Source organism: Sciurus vulgaris (assembly GCF_902686455.1).
Source record: "Sciurus vulgaris genome assembly, chromosome: 1".
Classification (NCBI taxonomy): Eukaryota; Metazoa; Chordata; class Mammalia; order Rodentia; family Sciuridae; genus Sciurus; species Sciurus vulgaris.
Window position 1 is genome coordinate 212,286,673 of NC_136461.1, and position 18,199 is coordinate 212,304,871.

At 47.3% G+C, this 18,199-nt stretch overlaps 1 protein-coding gene across 1 annotated transcript; it reads left to right on the plus strand.

The window, feature by feature from the left end:
• The first annotated feature begins 2,101 nt into the window (after window positions 1-2,101).
• On the plus strand, window positions 2,102-5,344 carry GRINA (glutamate ionotropic receptor NMDA type subunit associated protein 1). Its single transcript, XM_079101452.1, has 7 exons — window positions 2,102-2,250; window positions 3,206-3,563; window positions 3,645-3,757; window positions 3,830-4,030; window positions 4,153-4,281; window positions 4,379-4,522; window positions 4,610-5,344. Exons 2-7 carry the CDS (start codon window positions 3,230-3,232, stop codon window positions 4,757-4,759), a joined length of 1,071 nt encoding a protein of 356 aa, XP_078957578.1. The 5' UTR covers window positions 2,102-2,250; window positions 3,206-3,229; the 3' UTR covers window positions 4,760-5,344.
• The last annotated feature ends 12,855 nt before the right edge of the window (window positions 5,345-18,199 follow it).

Sequence of the window (18,199 nt, forward strand, 5' to 3'; positions counted from 1 at the left end):
GGCCTGAGTCACTACTCTCCATTCAGGGTCTCCAAGGATCTATGTCAGCAACCTTCCCAAAGTGGTCCTTTCATCCACTAGACAACCAGGCTTCATGCAAGTGCTGAGAATGAGCTGTTCTGTTCTTGACTCAAAAGAACTCATATCCCAGCACAGTTCCTGCTGCCTTCTCACTCCCTGCTGGAGCCCTTTCCTGTGACTCTCTCCAGCCTTCACACATGCCTAGTCCTTCCCATATATTACATCGTCATCATCATCATTACCCACTCCTCATGACTAGCCACAGAAGATGCAGGCACTGTGTGAACATGCCTTGCTGCCTCTAATCCTCACCACAGAAGAGGAAATGGCGGCACTGTCAGGGCCCAGTGCAGTGCCAGGCCTCACAGCCAATTTGTACCTTTAGAGTCCACACTCCTACCCACTGCCATTTGCTGCCAGCCTCCCCAAGATTGTACCCACTGCTGCTCTCCACCCTCACCTCCCAGTCACCCCAGCCCCACTCCTGCTATTTCTCTAGGGAGGCCGAGGCCCCTACCCAGCCTCCGTGACTAGCCCTACACACCTGGTACCTCCACTGCTCCACCCTGGCATCTCTTGCTAGATGGTTACCTACCCACTTTACCAATCTCTACCCGCCACTCCCTCCCACTCCACAGTGAACAATCCACATGGTGGGCAGGTATATAAATTGGTAACAACGACTGCTACAACTCTCAGGGTTGATGACGGTAAATGCTAAAGTTCTTTTGAGGGCCTAACTGGCCTCCACCCACCCTGATGATGCTCAGTGGGCTGCAACCTCCCTGGCCTGTCAATTCTTCTGGAGCTACAGGCCACTCCCACCTCAGCACTCCTGCACTGGCTCTTCCTTCTGTGTGACATGGCCTTCCCCACAAAGCCAGGTTGCCAACCCTTCTCCATGAGCCCCCCTTACCAGGCCCCTAGTGGCAGATTTAACATGAAGCTAAAAACCCTAAAGGATTCTGACTTGCCCAGACTCCTGAAGCCCTGAAATCTATCAGTACTTGTCATTTTATTTTCCTTAAGGAAAGTGCTTCAAATTGTGTGAGCTTCTGGTTACAAAACTGAAGTTCATCCAGCCTGCTGTACATTTTCTCTTCTCATAGACACACTGCACATTACTTATGCACAGTGCCAATCCCAGCTGCAGAGGGTCTGCCACAAGCAGCAGTGAACTGGAGCAGCTCACACTATTACCACATTATTAAATCTCCAGGAATTTCTGCAATTTGTTGTTAAACTGGTGATAACTTGAAATCAATCATAGTAGGAATATTTACACAGTATTTTGCACTGGCATGTTCAAAATTTTCAAATCAGGGCTTCCCCTCACTAGATCCAGTTGTTAAATATTGAACTAGCACATCATGGGCGCAGGAGAGAGCCTTTTCCCAACCACTGCCTACCCTGGGAGGGGCCAGACACCCAAGAGCAGGGGAGCACAGGAAGGTACCCAGGACCCAAGTCAATCTGCCTGCCGCAGAGGACCAGGAGACCACCTAGGGGACCTTCTGTTGGCAGAGTCAGGACTTTCTCAGGAGGAGGACTTTCAGTGACAAGTTAACCTAGCCTCCAGTCCTGCTGTCCTCTAAGCCTCAGCTCCCTCACAGGTTGTGAGGCCTCCTATGGTGCTTGGCAGTTTGGTCTCCATTACTGGCAGACTGAATGGGGCAATTAAATGATTAGGTCTCGTTTTAGGATAGACTTGGATGAAAAGGCAAAATGAACGCTGTTTTAAGGCAAAGAAGGGACGGAGAGTACTTGGAGGCTTCCTCAAAACCGGGATGTAGAAATTAATTTCTTAACTCCCTGAACAGGAAGCCTGACCAGGCCCCTGCCTCCAGGGGTTTTCATCTCTCACGGTCCTGTCGCAGCCCTTGGCGGAATGTGGAACGTGAGCCTCCGGCCTGGGACACAGAGTTGACAGCCGAGCTGCCCTACGCAGGCAGCGAGCTGAACGTTTGGGGTCCGCGGCGCAGACGCCGGGCATTCCCGGCCTGGGCCCGTCACAGGGTCCCGCCCCCAGACCCGCCCATCGCAAGGCCCTGGCCCCGCCCCCGGCCCGTCACAAGGCCCCGCCCCGTCACAAGGCCCCGCTGCGTCTCCCCCGCCGCAGGCGCAGGCCCAGCGGAGCCGGCCGCTGAGCGGGTGCGGGTGCGGACGCACCGGCCATCACCGCGCGGCCGAGCAGCCGACACCGTGCTCACCTGAGGCGCCCTGGGAGCGGTGAGTCATAGGCCCGAGCGCACGAATGTGCCTGACCCGCGGCAGTCGCCCTGTGTGATCCCTGCGCCGCTTAGCACGGCCGCCTCGGTCTGTCCGTCTGTCCGTCGGTCCTGCCCGGGCGCGCGGCCCGCTCGGCCCGGGATGGCGGCGACAGTGGGGGCGGGGAGCTGCGGTGGCCCTGAGCAGAAGGGAGCGGGCGGCGCGCTGCGGCGGGGACAGGACCGCGGCCCCGGAACGCTCCGACCCAACCGGAGGGCCCACCCGCCCACCGTGCGCGTTCCGTGGCCGCCGCCAACCCCCGTCGCTCCCACGCCTGCTTTGTTTCCCCGCACGCCCTCTGCTCGCTTCCATCCCCCACACACCCCCGCACCCCGCTGTTCCTGGCGTACCCCACTGGCAGTCACCCCAGCAGCCAATCCAGCCCTGCTCTCCTCCCCGGTAGCGAGGGGCTGTCGGGCCCCGCTTTGGGGAGGGGGTCAGGGCTCGGGTTGGTCACAGATGGTGTGAGGATTTCCAGGGATAGAAATAGCCGCCGGCTCCGGCGCTTCAAGCTGCTTAAGGGCGAGATGCGAAGGGGAGGACCCAGGCACACCCCGCGTCCTCAGCCGCGCCCCCTGCCCCCTCCTAGCGGAACCCTGACCCCTAGGACGCTGGCGGCGGTGAGAAGGCGCCTCCAGAGTCCCAAATCCGGAGGCTGACAGCCTTCCCTTCCCCTCTCCTCTCCTCACCGTCCCCTCCCCCATCTCCAGGGTCGGCCTAGAACAAGCCCTTCGGAAGGCCCATGGCGGGCCATCCGGTCCCCACCCGCTTCTGGCCCCATTGCTCCAGGGCGCCCACAGCGCAGCGCAAGGGTCCTGGACCCTTCCTCCTGGATTCTCGGCATCAGGTGGGGCTGCCACAGGCCTGGTTTCAGTGACCGTCAGACAGGGCTGATTGTTCTCTCTCTCTCCTCTAGGGGCAGCCAGCAGAACGGAAGGCCATGTCCCATGAAAAGAGTTTCTTGGTGTCTGGGGACAACTACCCTCCCCCCAACCCCGGATATCCTGGAGGGCCCCAGCCCCCCATGCCTCCCTATGCCCAGCCTCCTTACCCTGGGGCCCCTTACCCACAGCCCCCTTTCCAGCCCTCCCCCTATGGTCAACCAGGCTATCCCCACGGCCCCAGCTCCTACCCCCAAGGGGGCTACCCTCAGGGCCCCTACCCCCAAGGGGGCTACCCTCAGGGCCCCTACCCCCAAGGGCCTTATCCACAGAGCCCTTTCCCCCCCAACCCCTATGGACAACCGCAGCCCTTCCAGCCACAGGACCCTGACTGTAAGTGTGGGGAAGGGTGGTGGGCAGGGGCCATGGCAGAGCTGCCCTGCAGTGGCACTGACCCAGCCCCTGTGCCCCAAGCCCCACAGCTTGGAAACTATCAGGAGGAGGGGCCCCCATCCTACTATGACAACCAGGACTTCCCTGCTGCCAACTGGGACGACAAGAGCATCCGGCAGGCCTTCATCCGAAAGGTAGGGCCGCCTCTGTGGGGTAGGGAGCCCTGGGGGCAGCTGGGGTGGAGCTCTGACTCGCTGCCTCCCCAGGTGTTCCTGGTGCTGACCCTGCAGCTCTCAGTGACGCTGTCCACAGTGGCTGTGTTCACTTTTGTTGGGGAAGTGAAGGGCTTCGTCCGGGAGAACGTCTGGACCTACTACGTCTCCTACGCCATCTTCTTCATCTCCCTGATTGTCCTCAGCTGTTGTGGGGACTTCCGGCGAAAGCATCCCTGGAACCTTGTGGCACTGGTAACCCCGGAACCTGAGCCCAGATCCCTGGGGCCTATGGAGCAGGGGAGGGCAGGGACTTGGGATGTTGTTGGGAGCAGCTCTGCACACCCAGGGCCGGGTGTTGTCCTCTTCTCCCACAGTCAATCCTGACCATCAGCCTGTCCTACATGGTGGGCATGATAGCCAGCTTCTATAACACCGAGGCGGTCATCATGGCTGTGGGCATCACCACGGCTGTCTGCTTCACAGTGGTCATCTTCTCCATGCAGGTGAGGACCCCCACCCATTCAGGGTTGTGGCCCCAGGGCCCAGAGGCCTTCCCAGGGCCCAGCAACCACAGCCCCTGTTCCTCTCATGTCCTCCCAGACCCGCTACGACTTCACCTCATGCATGGGCGTGCTCCTGGTGAGCATGGTGGTGCTCTTTATCTTTGCCATCCTCTGCATCTTCATCCGGAACCGCATCCTGGAGATCGTGTATGCCTCACTGGGTGCCCTGCTCTTCACCTGTGTGAGTGAGGGGGTAGGAGGCCTTGGCTGAGGGGAGAATGGGTGGGTGGAGGGCTGTCCCTCAGCACCACTGTGCTGTCGTCCCCAGTTCCTGGCAGTGGACACACAGCTGCTGCTGGGGAACAAGCAACTGTCCCTGAGCCCAGAGGAGTACGTGTTTGCAGCACTGAACCTATACACAGACATCATCAACATCTTCCTGTACATTCTCACCATCATTGGCCGCGCCAAGGAGTAGCCTGTTCCCCCAGCTTGCTATGCCCTGCTCAGGTGGCATGGCTGGCCTGGACCCTGCCCCTGGCATGACAATGCCACCTGTACTTCCCTCTTTCTGGTCCCAGACACAGCCTAGGGCAGGGGGATCCCCTCTATGACCCTCCTGTATGTACACTGCAGATACTTCCGTTTGGACCCACTGTGGCCACAGCATGGCCCCTTTTAGCCCTCCAGCCCCACCCAAGGGGCAGTAGGGCTGCGTTTCTGTGCCACCTCCTGTTGACTCATTGTTGCATGAGCCCTGTCTGCCAGCCCACCCCAGGGTCTGGGGGCAACACCAGGTCCCAGGGGAGAGGGATTGAGCCAAGAGGTGAGGGTGCACGTCTTCCCTCCTGTCCAGCTCCCCAGCCTGGCATAGAATATCCCCTCTCCCTCCCCACCTCCACCTGGAGCATTGCTCTCAAGGACACACAGGTTGGGGGTCTCATTCCTGTGCTGAGCCCTGAGAGCAGAGAAGATGGCATGTTTCAGGAAAGGAGGAAGCCTTCCTCTCGTCCTGCCGTCATTAAAATTCCAATAAATGGGATCTTCTGCTCTCTGCTTCTCATCTCTGTTCTCACTGCCACTTCCTCCATGATGTGAGAGCTGCAGGCACCCTCACTGATGAAGGGCACAGAACAGGCATTAACATAGAGGTATAGGATGGGAACTGACTGTGTCTACCACTTGCTGCTTCTGGGAATGGCACAGTGTAGTAATGGTCCCCATGAGCTGCTATCTTTTCCCTGGGGCCCAGGAGCCAGCAGCACGGATGACTGATGAACTGCATGGATGGAGTCTGAGGCCTTAGCTGGGCAGACCCCTTGGTATCACTCTGGCACCTGACCTGGTCCCTTTAAGAGCCCCCAGCCTCAGCCTGTTCTGCATGCCTCCCTTTGCCCTTAGCACTTAAACTCTGGAGCCCTCACCCACCCAGGGCTAGGCTGTGCATCCCAAGTGAGCCAGCTGTCCAAATGGTCACCATCCCCACAGGGTTGTTCAATGCCTGGAGTCTAACTGTCTGAAGCCCCCTGGGCTCCTGAGCTCTGGGGCTGAGGCAACCTTGGCCACTGCAGCCCTCCTCCCCAGGACTCTCCATCCAGGTTGACAGGAGAGTCTCTCCTGGAGCTGCTCCTCCTCCCTACCAGCCTGTCTATGCACTTGCTCAACTGGCACCAGTACTTCAGGTTCATGAAGGGACCTACACACCACAAGCCACCTGATGTTCACAGACCCCACAACTGGGGTCGCCTAGAGCCATGTGCACCCTCCCTGAAACCTGCTGTTCCCACATTATCTCCCCAGACCAGAAGCTGCTATTCTCCCTACCAACCCTCCTCTGCCTGGTTCAGGCCTCTTGGTGCCTGCCAGTCCTCCAAGCCACTGGATGTATACTTCTGAAATGTGGATCATATAATCCACCTGCCTGAGCCCTTCTACCAGGGCCACCCTCAAGATGAAGTCCACGTTCCTTAGCCTGGCACCTAGGCCCTGCCTTCTGCCTGGTGGCTGCCCCAGCTGCCCTCTGGCTCTCAGCTCAGTCCAGCCCCAACCCTGACCTTGTACGGCCTCAGCCACCGAGGCTCCACCTGCAGTGCTGTCACCATTCATGGCCCCTCTGTGAAGGCATGGATGCACACGGCCTTTCCAATGCCAGGATGCCCTCCTGGAGTCCACTATGCCCTCTGCAGCAGCCAACCTTGGTCACATGCTGAGCACAGACAGCTACAGCAACTTTCCCTTCCCCGGCCTTCTTTTTTGGCATTTCCTTAAGCAGATTCAGTTCCTGATGATGAAATGGAATCTGTCCAGTACTAGCTCACAGACAGAGCCCTCAGTTTACACTAAAGAGGAAAATATAGACCATCCCCTTGGCTAAAGAGAAAGAATGTCACTGGGGGTAGGAGATGCTCCAAGCAAAACATGGAAGGGCAGTGTTTTCTCAAAAAGTTTCAAACTTTTCAAATTCTTGGCTGAGGGGAGGGAGCTCCCTAGAAACCACTGGGGTCCAGGTAATCCAGAGCAAACCCCTACTAAGGAAACCCCTACTAAGCAAACCCCTGAACTAAGGAGTTCAGGGCCGAACAGTGAGTGCTTGGACCCGTCCTGTAGGTGACAGGCCTTCAGGCATGAACCACAGCCGCCTCCAGGTTACCCAACTTGGGATGGTGTTCAGGAAGATGGGCCCAGAAATAGGATGTACAGGAAGTCTGGAGCTGAAGACAGGTAAAGAAAGCAGCAAAGAGGAGGAGCTACAAGCAAAGAGTCTGCAGAGGCATCAGGATCAGCTCAGCTGCAAAGGGATCAAGCTGAGCCTGCAGGGCAAGGGGAGCAGGGGCAAAACACCAGCTGAGAGAATCAAGTGAAATAAGGACTCCAAGCACCTGGCCTGGGCAGGCAGACAGGAGTCGCTCACATTGATTCATGAAGCTGAATGGAAACATATCAATTGTCACAATGACTTTCCAGGTGAGAAAGAAGAGCAGTCCTCCACACTAAGGAGCTGGCCTGGTCCTATCTGTAAGACCTCAGTGCTGCTAGAAGCTGACCTGGCACTCACAGATAGAGCCCCTGGTGCTGCTGGGAGCCAGCCTGGCACTCACAGATAGTGGTCTTGGTGTTCTCCTGCTTAAAATATAAACAATTTCACAGAACATCAATAACACCGCTGTTACCGTGATGAATCATGACAAAAAATAAGATCCCTCTGTAAATCATGTCTAAAACATAGGCATTGTCCAAGTTATACAAGACCAAGGAGCACCCTAAGCTGGCCAGGCTGAGTGACTGCTACCCACTCACAACTGACAGCTGCAGCCTCACTGAAGTTTATCTTTCCAGATAAAAAGGTATTAAGACACCATTTACAGAACGACCCCTGCTTCCTGAAACCTTCCTCCAGGTTGCCCAACATGGTCCTTGTTGAACTTCTGATAAGGAAATCCTTTCTAGCCCTCTAACCATGATTTCATGTGGCTCTCCATGATGTATATTTGCCCTTGCCTGCAGGAGCAGCAGTCCAACTTGTTCAACTATAGGTGGAGTGCCCAAAGTGGCCTTTCACAGGAGACCGTAGTAAGACCAAAAAAGGTGTTTATTTTATTAATTTAAAAAGCACTTATTTACATAAGTCATAATTCTTTTTTTCAAGATTAAACAATGCCAGTATCTAAGGAACACCATGTTCACATCTCCATCACATTTTCCACCCTACTGTGCAATGCCATCATTGGGAGCCTGGTGTGGTGGCACACACCTGTAATCCCAGTAACTTAGGAGGTGGAGGCAGGAGGATCATGAGTTCAAAGAGTCTCAGCAACACAGCAAGGCCCTTGGAACTTAGTGAGAACCTGTCTCAAAATAAAAAATAAAAAGGTGTGGGAATGTGGCTCAATGGTTAAGTAACTCTGAGTTCAATCCCCAATATGTTAAAAAAAAAAAAAATCACAATGGGACCAGCTCTGGACCTTAGCTCCATGATACCAATGCAGGCACTCTGTGCCACTTCCTCAGCAGCACTACACTTCAGCATCTCTGGACTGGAAGCAACTTTAGGATAAAGATGGTGGACTGTGAATTTCAACACCCTACCTAGCACTTGCTCAACTGGCACCAGTACTTCAGGTTCATGAAGGGACCTACACACCACAAGCCACCTGATGTTCACAGACCCCACCACTGGAGTCACATAGAGCCATGTGCACCCTGGATCTAGCATACCACAATGTTAAATGTAGAATGAATGAATGAATGAACTTTGCATGGAATGAGCCACACAAACACCAACTGACTCAGGACCAGAGAAAGAAAAGGCTACAATCTTCTGGACTTTGGCTTGCTATCACCACCAGTGGGGAGGCATTTTAGAATTAAGGGCAACAAACTAAAAGCCCAGGAGATGTGTGAGGCACATTTGTGGAAACTGGAGGTAGGAGGAGGAAAGGATGCATGGGAAAGGAACAGGTGGCTGAGTAGGTGAGTTGAGGCCAGACATGAGCAGTATGGATGGAAAGCTCAAAAGTCTGAAGTGTATTTTGCAGGTAATGATGAACCTGAAGTGGTCTGAGCAGAGGCAGGGAAATCAACGAGGATGATAGTGATGGTTATAGGCAGGAAGAACTTGCTCTCAGGGATCGGGGGAGGTGGAAGCAGGGGAACTGATGCAGGCTCCCAAGGTGGCCTCTTCCCCAGTGTGACCCAGATTCTGCTTCCCATGCAATAGGATGACTTGGCCTATTCTGAGACCAAAACACTCAAATACTTGAATGCGTACTTTGTCTCAGGATTGTGGAATACCAAACACCTTTCAGAATGTCCCAAATGCAAGTATCCCTTTCCCCCAGTTCCAACTTCTCAACCCCATCTCTTCATTACCTAAGAAAGCCACAGGCTGGGGCTGTAGCTAAGTGGTAGAGCACTTGCCTAGCATGTGTGAGGCACTGGGTTCAATCCTTAGAACCACATAAAAATAAACACAAATTAAAGGCATGCTGTCCATCTATAACTACAAAATTAAAAAAAAAAAAAAAATACCCACTTTGCTCCATCACCCACACCTCCTCCCCATTGCCGCACCACTTCCAGACCTCAAGCTCTTACGCAACTCCTTCTTCCTACTCCCCTTCATTCCACTCTGGCCAGCTTTCCACTGTGATCCAGCAGCTTCCTGGTTCTGGGAGGATTCTACTACTAGGATCAAAATCCTCTACTTTGCCCCAACTATCATGATCCTTGGGCATTGAAGTTCTATCTTCTGAACATCTCTCATCTACGCCTTTCTCTCAAGTCCAGGCCCCGATCAACTCTAACAGCCCCTAATACCAAAGACAAAGGGATCTTCCTGAAGTTAGATAGTCACTTCCCTGCTTAAACTCCTTCAGAGACTACAGACAAAACGGTGAACTGAGCTGATCTGGGATCCCAACTCCCACTCTCAACATCTAAAATTGCTAGATAAAACATCCAAACATACATATCTGAGCAGGGATCATGAAATAAATGTCAAAAGAGAGCCAAGTAGAGTGGCACATGCTTGTAATCCCAGCTGTTCAGGAGGCTGAGATAGGAGGATTGAGAATTTGAAGCCAGCCTGGGCAACATAGTGAGATCCTGTCAAAAAGAAAATGGCAGCAGGGTTTCGGAGGGCTGGGGATGTTGCTCAGTGATAAAGCATGTGCACAGCACACAGGAGGCCCCGGAAGTTTATTTCAGGAATACGAGGAGGTTTTAATACTCAAAAATCAATTCGTAACCATATTAACAAAAACAGGGGAATGATGATCATTTTAAGAAAAAGCATTTGGTCAGGTCTACTACATATCTGTGATAAAAGACAAAATACAGTTAGCAAATTAGAAAGAGGTGAGGTCTTCCTTAATTTGACAAGAAATAGTCTATAAAACTCCTACAGCAAATACCACACTTAATGGCAAATTACTGACAGTTTTCTCCCCGAGACTGGAATGAAATAAGGGTATCACCCCTTCAATTCAGCATTGTATTGAAGATCTTACCAGTGCAAGAAGAAAAATAAAATGGTGTAAAGATTATCAGAAATGTTATTACCAAAACAAATAGAAACAGCAAACTCCATACAAGGGAAGATTCATTATACTGACAGATGTATCAACAACAATAAATGCTGGAATACAGTGAGGGGGAACAGAGACTTTCAACCCCAGCATCCTACACTCAGCTAACTGCAATTTGAGGAGAACCAAACAAAAGCATTTTAACATAAAGACTAAAAGAATCCACTACCTATACATTTAATTGTATAAGTTTAATTTCAAATATACAAAGGAAGCCTAGCAAGGCCACATGCCTATGATCTCAGCTACTCAGGAGGCTGAGGTAGAAGGATGGCAAGTTTGAAGCCAGCCTCAGAAACTTAGAGAGACCCTGTCTCAAAGTACAGAGAAGGTTGGGATGTAGCTCAAAAAGTATATACATATCAGTATTAACTATGGAAAATGATGACAGATAACTCTGGAAACACTTGTACATAGCATGTAAATAGCATATAGACGTAAGTAGAGGAAAACTCTGAAGGAAGGTTGACTTTTCATTTTCTATTTTTTGGTATTGGGAATTAGACCCAGGGGCGCTTAACCACTGAACGACATTCCCGACCCTTTGCTTTGTGTTTTATTTAGAGACAGGGTCTTGCCAAGTTGCTGAGGCTGGCTTTTCCTCGGACTCATGATCCTCCTGCCTCAGCCTCCCAAGCCACTGGGATTTCAGGCACGTTCCACCATGCCCAGCTAAGTTGACCTATTTTGAGATTTTTGTGTTGTTTGGGAAAAGAATTGAGGTATTAATTGATATCATTACTTATTATTTTAATGGTATATATTTGTTTTTATAGTTAGTAATATATTGACATGGTTCAAGTTCAGAAAATATGAAAGATTTACTATGAAAATACCCTATTCTGCTGGGCATAGTGTCCCACACCTGTAATCCCAATGACTCAAGAGGCTGAGGCAGGAGAACCACAAGTTCAAAGCCAGCCTCAACAACTTAACAAGACCCTAAGCAACTTAGCAAGATCCACTCTCAAAATTAAAAACCAAAAACAATTGGGGATGTGGCTTAGGGATAAAGTGCCCCTGGGTTCAATTCCCAGTACAAAAAAAAAAAAAAAAAATATATATATATATATAGTATGGTTTTTATATGTGAAACGATATAAATATTACGGGGAGGATCCAAGATGGCGGACTAGAGGGAGGCTGGGTTCCTTGTCACTCTGTAACTCCAGTTTCAAGCAGAGGATATCTGTTTCTCCATGAGGCAGTTTTTGCTGCTTATCAATCCCCTGCTGTTTACCCCGTTTGCCTGCTGTGACACACCTGCAGTGACACACCTGGAGTCTGCCAGCATATCAACGCCTTTTTTGAGTGCAGATTGCTCACTGTCAGGCGACTATTGTCCGCCATTTGCCTGCCTCTTGCCTGTCCATCACCTGCCTTACACCTATCCATCACCCACCGCAGGAGGTTCACCTCCCAATCATCCGACAACAGTTAGCAAACTGATTGCAGACTGCCAGTGGCCCGCCAATTGCCTGCTGTTGCCTAGAAGTTCACTGTCATAGTACCTGCAGGATCCCTCAGCCCGACCAGGGAGTGATTACTCCCTGCCTCCTGGGCCCTCACATAGACTGACTGTTCCCTGCTGCCAGGACCCCCAGACCAACTGACTGTGCCCTATCACCGGCACCCCAGACCGACTGATTGCAACCGGCCTCCAGGATCCTGCAACCACACCAAACACACCCGGACCTCCAGGACCCCTGCCGGACCAACCGCACCCCGCCTCCAGGACCTCCAGCCGACCATGTCCACATCTCGAATTGCAGCTCCCCATTTGCCAACACATTTAGAAGCCAGAGCAGCCATCTTGGATAATCCTGGAAGCCATAGCTCCAATCTTTAGGTGGGGCAAATTCCATCCTGAAATGCCTGCTGGAGACTTAAAGCTCATTATCAGGCACCTCTCAGGCATCAGGCTACTGAACACTGGAAGGTTTGAATACTATATGACTGCTATAGTGTAGATTTTCTTTTTTCTCCTTATTGAACAATTTTAAGTTTTTATTTCTTTACTTTTCTAGCTCTCTTTTCCTTTTGTTTACCTGTTCCCTCAGAGTCTCTTTCTCCCTTTTTTCATGCTAACATCCAATTTCTTTTGATTACACTCTCACCCTTTCTATAATCTAGAACTTCTGTATATTCTTTTCTTATGCCATTAACAGCTACATCCTACATCCCTCTGCATCCTCTTTGTCCTCCATTAGAAACTGCAGACCTTATTGCAAATAAGTTTGTTATACTGAAGATAATATTTGAACTCATTTTGTTTATTAGGACAATATTGTTAATGTCCTCATAGGGGCTATTTGGTCTAGGATTACATAGTGTCTGAATTGGGCACTGCTAATATTGATCTCCCATTAAAGAAAGGGTTTTGGAAACCTATAGGGCCACTATAGGCCTATAGGGGGAAATCTGCAATACCCCAGATCTGCACTGCTAGAGGGGAAGATACATGAACAACATGAAAAAACAAGGGAAGAAAATGATCCAAACAAATCTAGATTCTATAGTAATAGAATCCAATGACAGTATGTAGAAGAAATGTCAGAAAAGGACTTCAGATTATGCATGATTAAAATGATTTGTGAAGGAAAGGATGAGATATGAGATCAAATGCAGGCAATGAATGATAATACCAATAAGCAGTTGAAAGAGCACCTGCAGGAAGCAAAAGATCATTTCAACAAAGAGATAGAGATTCTCAAAAAAAAAAAAAATGGAAATCCTTGAAATGAAGGAGACAATAAACCAAATAAAAAACTCAGTGGAAAGCATCACCAACAGACTAGACCACTTGGAAGACAGAACCTCAGACAATGAAGACAAAATATTTAATCTTGAAAATAAAGTTGCCCAAACAGAGAAGATGGTAAGAAATCATGAACAGAATCTCCAAGAACTGTGGGACATCATGAAAAGGCCAAATTGAAGAATTATCGGGATTGAGGAAGGCACAGAGATACAAACCAAAGGAATGAACAATCTATTCAATGAAATAATATCAGAAAATTTCCCAAACCTGAAGAATGAAATGGAAAATCAAATACAAGAGGCTTACAGAACACCAAATGCACAAAATCACAACAGATCCACACCAAGGCACATTACAATGAAAATGCCTAACATTCAAAATAAAGATAGGATTTTGAAGGCCGCGAGAGAAAATCATCAGATTACATATAGGGGGAGATCAATACGGATAGCAGCCGACTTCTCAACCCAACTCTAAAAGCTAGAAGGGCCTGGAACAACATATTTCAAGCTCTGAAAGAACATGGTTGCCAACCAAGAATCCTATACCCAGCAAAACTAACCTTCAGATTTGAAGATGAAATAAAATCCTTCCACGATAAACAAAAGTTAAAAGAATTTACAAAAAGAAAGCCTGCACTACAGAATGTTCTCAACAAAATGTTCCACGAGGAGGAAATGAAAAACAACAATGGAGGTCAGCAAAGGGAGGAACTACCTTAGAGAAAAACTACTCAAAGGAGAAACCAAGCCAACTTAAAAACCAAAAATAAGCCAAATGACTGGGAACACAAATCATTTCTCAATAATAACCCTGAACGTTAATGGCCTAAACTCATCAATCAAAAGACACAGACTGGCAGAATGGATTAAAAAGAAAGACCGAACAATATGCTGCCTGCAAGAGACTCATCTCATAGAAAAAGACATCCACAGACTGAAGGTGAAAGGATGGGAAAAAACCTACCACGCACATGGACTCAGTAAAAAAGCAGGGGTTTCCATCCTTATATCAGATAAAGTAGACTTCAAGCCAAAGTTAGTCAGAAGGGATAAAGAAGGACATTTCGTACTGCTTAAGGGAACCATAAATCAGGAAAACATAACAATGGTGTATCCCTGTACATCAAACAAATCCTTCTCAATTTCAGGAATCAAATAGACCACAACACACAATAATTCTGGGTTACTTTAACATACTGCTGTCACTACTAGATAGATCTTCCAAACAAAGAAACCACAGAACTTAATAACACAATCAATAACCTAGACTTAGTAGACATATATAGAACATTCCATCCATCAACGAGCAAATTCACTATCTACTCAGCAGCACATGAAACCTTCTCGAAAATAGACCATATGTTATGCCACAAAGCAGCCCTTAGGAAATGCAAAAAAATAGAGATACTGCCTTGTGTTCTATCAGATCAAAATGGAATGAATGTAGAAATCAATGACAAAATAAAAAACAGAAATTACTCCAACACCTGGAGACTAAATAATATGCTATTCAATGAAACATGGATAACAGAAAACATCAGGGAGGAGATTAAAAAATTCATAGAGGTCCATGAGAATGACAATACAACATATCAAAATCTCTGGGACACTATGAAAGCGGTGCTAAGAGGAAAATTCATTGCATGGAGTGCATTCCAGAAAAGAATGAAAAGTCAACAACTAAATGAACTAGCATTACAGCTCAAAGCCCTAGAAAAAGAACAACAAAGTAATAGCAAAAGTAGTAGAAGACAGGAAATAATTAAAATCAGAGCTGAAATCAATGAAATTGAAACAAAAGAAACAATTCAAAAAATTGACAAAACAAAAAGTTGGTTCTTTGAAAAAGTAAACAAAATAGACAAACCCTTAGCCACATTAACAAAGAGAAGGACAGAGAAAACTCAAATTACTAAAATTCATGATGAAAAAGGAAATAGCACAACAGACACCACTGAGATACATAACATAATAAGCTACTTTGAAAATCTGTATTCCAACAAAATAGAAACTACCGAAGACATTGACAAATTTCTAGAGACATATGCTCCTTCCAAACTGAACCAGGAGGACATACACAATTTAAACAGATCAATATCAAGCAATGAGATAGAAAAAACCATTAAAAACCTACCATCCAAGAAAAGCCCAGGACCAGACAGATTCTCAGCTGAGTTCTACAAGACCTTCAAAGAACTCATTCCAATACTTCTCTAAGTATTCCAGGAAATAGAAAAGGAGAGTACCCTACCAAACTCATTCTATGAAGCTAATAACACCCTCACACCCAAACCAAAGACACATCAAGGAAAGAAAATTTCAGACCAATATCCTTGATGAATATAGATGCAAAGATCCTTAACAAAATGCTGTCAAACCGTATCCAAAAACATATTAAGAAAATTGTGCACCACTATCAAGTGGGGTTCATCCCTGGAATGCAAGGATGGTTTAACATCCGTAAATCAATAAACGTAATCCATCATGTCAATAGACTTAAGGATAAGAATCATATGGTGATTTCAATTGATGCAGAAAAAGCATTCGACAAAATACAACACCCTTCATGCTCAAAACACTAGAAAAAATAGGGATAGTAGGAACATACCTGAACATTGTAAAGGCTATTTATACTAAGCCCATGGCCAACATCATTCTTAATGGAGAAAAAATGAAAGCATTCCCTTTAAAAACAGGAACAAGACAGGGATGTCCTCTTTCACCACTTCTATTCAACATTGTCGAAACTCTAGCCAGAGCAATTAGGCAGACTAAAGAAATTAAAGGGACATGAATAGGAAAAGAGGAACTTAAGCTGTCACTATTTGTGGATGACATGATTCTATATTTAGAGGATCCAAAAAAAACTTGTCCAAAAAACCTCTAGACCTCATCAATGAATTCAGCAAAATAGCAGGCTATAAAATCAACACTCATAAATCTAAAGCATTTTTATACACAAGCGATGAAACATCTGAAAGGGAAATGAGGAAAACAACTCCATTTGCAATAGCCTCAAAAAAAAAAATAAAATAAAATACTTGGGCATCAATCTAACCAAAGAGGTAAAAGATCTCTACAATGAAAACTACAAAACTTTGAAGAAAGAAATTGAGGAAGAACTTAGAAGATGAAAAGATCTCCCGTGTTCTTGGATAGGCAGAATTAATATTGTCGAAATGGCCATACTACCAAAAGTGCTATACAGATTCAATTCAATTCCAATTAAAATCACAATGACGTACCTCACAGAAATAGAGCAAGCAATCATGAAATTCATCTGGAAGAATAAGAAACCCAGAATAGCTAAAGCAATCCTTAGCAGGAAGAATGAAACAGGGGGTATTGCAATACCAGAACTTCAACTATACTACAAAGCAATAGTAACAAAAATGGCATGGTATTGGCACCAAAATAGACAGGTAGATCAATGGTACAGAATAGAGGACATGGACACAAACCCAAATAAATACAATTTTCTAATACTAGACAAAGGTCCCAAAAATATGCAATGGAGAAAAGATAGCCTCTTCAACAAATGGTGCTGGGAAAACTGGAAATCCATATGCAACAGAAAGAAACTAAACCCCATCTCTCACCCTGCACAAAACTCAACTCACAATGGATCAAGGACCTTGAAATCAGACCAGAGACCCTGCATCGTATAGAAGAAAAAGTAGGTCCAAATCTTCACCTTGATGGCTTAGGTTCAGACTTCCTTAACAGGACTCCCATAGCACAAGAAATAAAAGCAAGAATCAATAACTGGGATAGATTCAAACTAAATAGCTTTCTCTCAGCAAAGGAAACTATCAGCAATGCGAAGAGAGAGCCTACAAAGTGGGAGAATATCTTTGCCACACATACTTCAGATAGAGCACTAATCTCCAGAATATATAAAGAACTCAAAAAACTCTACACCTAGAAGACAAATAACCCAATCAACAAATGGGCTAAGGAAATGAACAGACACTTCACAGAAGATCTACAAGCAATCAACAAACATATGAAAAAATGTTCGCCATCTTTAGTAATAAGAGAAATGCAAATCAAAACTACACTAAGATTCCATCTCACCCCAATTAGAATGGCAATTATCAAGAATACAAGCAATAATAGGTGTTGGCGAGGATGTGGGGGAAAAGGTACACTCATACATTGCTTGCGGGGTTGCAAATTAGTGTAGCCACTCTGAAAAGCAGTGTGGAGATTCCTTAGAAAACTTGGAATGGACCCTCCATTTGACCCAGCTATCCCACTCCTTGGCCTATACCCAATGGACTTAAAATCAGCATACTACAGAGATACAGCCACAATAATATTCATAGTTGCTCAATTCACAATAGCCAGATTGTGGAACCAACCTAGATGTCCTTCAATTGATGAATGGATAAAGAAACTGTGGTGTATATATATACAATGGAATATTACTCAGCTAAAAAGAATAATAAAGTTATGGCATTTGCAGGCAAATGGATGAAATTGGAGAATATCATGCTAAGTGAGATAAGCCAGTCTCAAAAAACCAAAGGACAAATGATCTTGCTGATAAGCGGATGATGACACATAATGGGGGGTAGGAGGGGGGCAAGAATGGAGGAAGGAGGGACTGTATAGAGGGAAAAGAGGGATTAGAGGGGTGGGGGGGGAGGAAAAAATAACAGAATGAATCAAACACCATTACCCTACGTAGATGTATGATTACACAAATGTTATGCCTTTACTTCATGTACAAACAGAAACAACATGTATCCCATTTGTTTACAATAAAAATAAATTTAAAAAAAGAAATACATAAATATTACAATATGTCATTTACTTTGAAAAAGACTTAAAGTTTGCTTTTGGAAGTGGGCATGTGAAGGGGCTGTGATTCGGGGGTTATTGTGAAGTGAGTCTTCTGAAATCTGGTGGAAGACTGTGAACAGCTGTGGGACATGCTCTGGCACTTGGTGAACTGAGGCAGCTGGTGAATATCTGAGCTGCAAGCGTGTTGTATATTCCTGTGTGGTTGTGGTCTGTTCAGCTAGGCACAGTTTTTGCTTTCTCTTTTTAATGTTTCTCATAGA

Bases quoted from the DNA above. Each gene is read 5' to 3' on its own strand.
- GRINA (XM_079101452.1), top strand. From the start codon at position 3,230: ATGTCCCATGAAAAGAGTTTCTTGGTGTCTGGGGACAACTACCCTCCC. The intron at 3,564-3,644 runs GTAAGTGTGGGG...CTGTGCCCCAAG, and splicing joins CCAGCCACAGGACCCTGACT to CCCCACAGCTTGGAAACTAT. The intron at 3,758-3,829 runs GTAGGGCCGCCT...CTGCCTCCCCAG, and splicing joins GGCAGGCCTTCATCCGAAAG to GTGTTCCTGGTGCTGACCCT.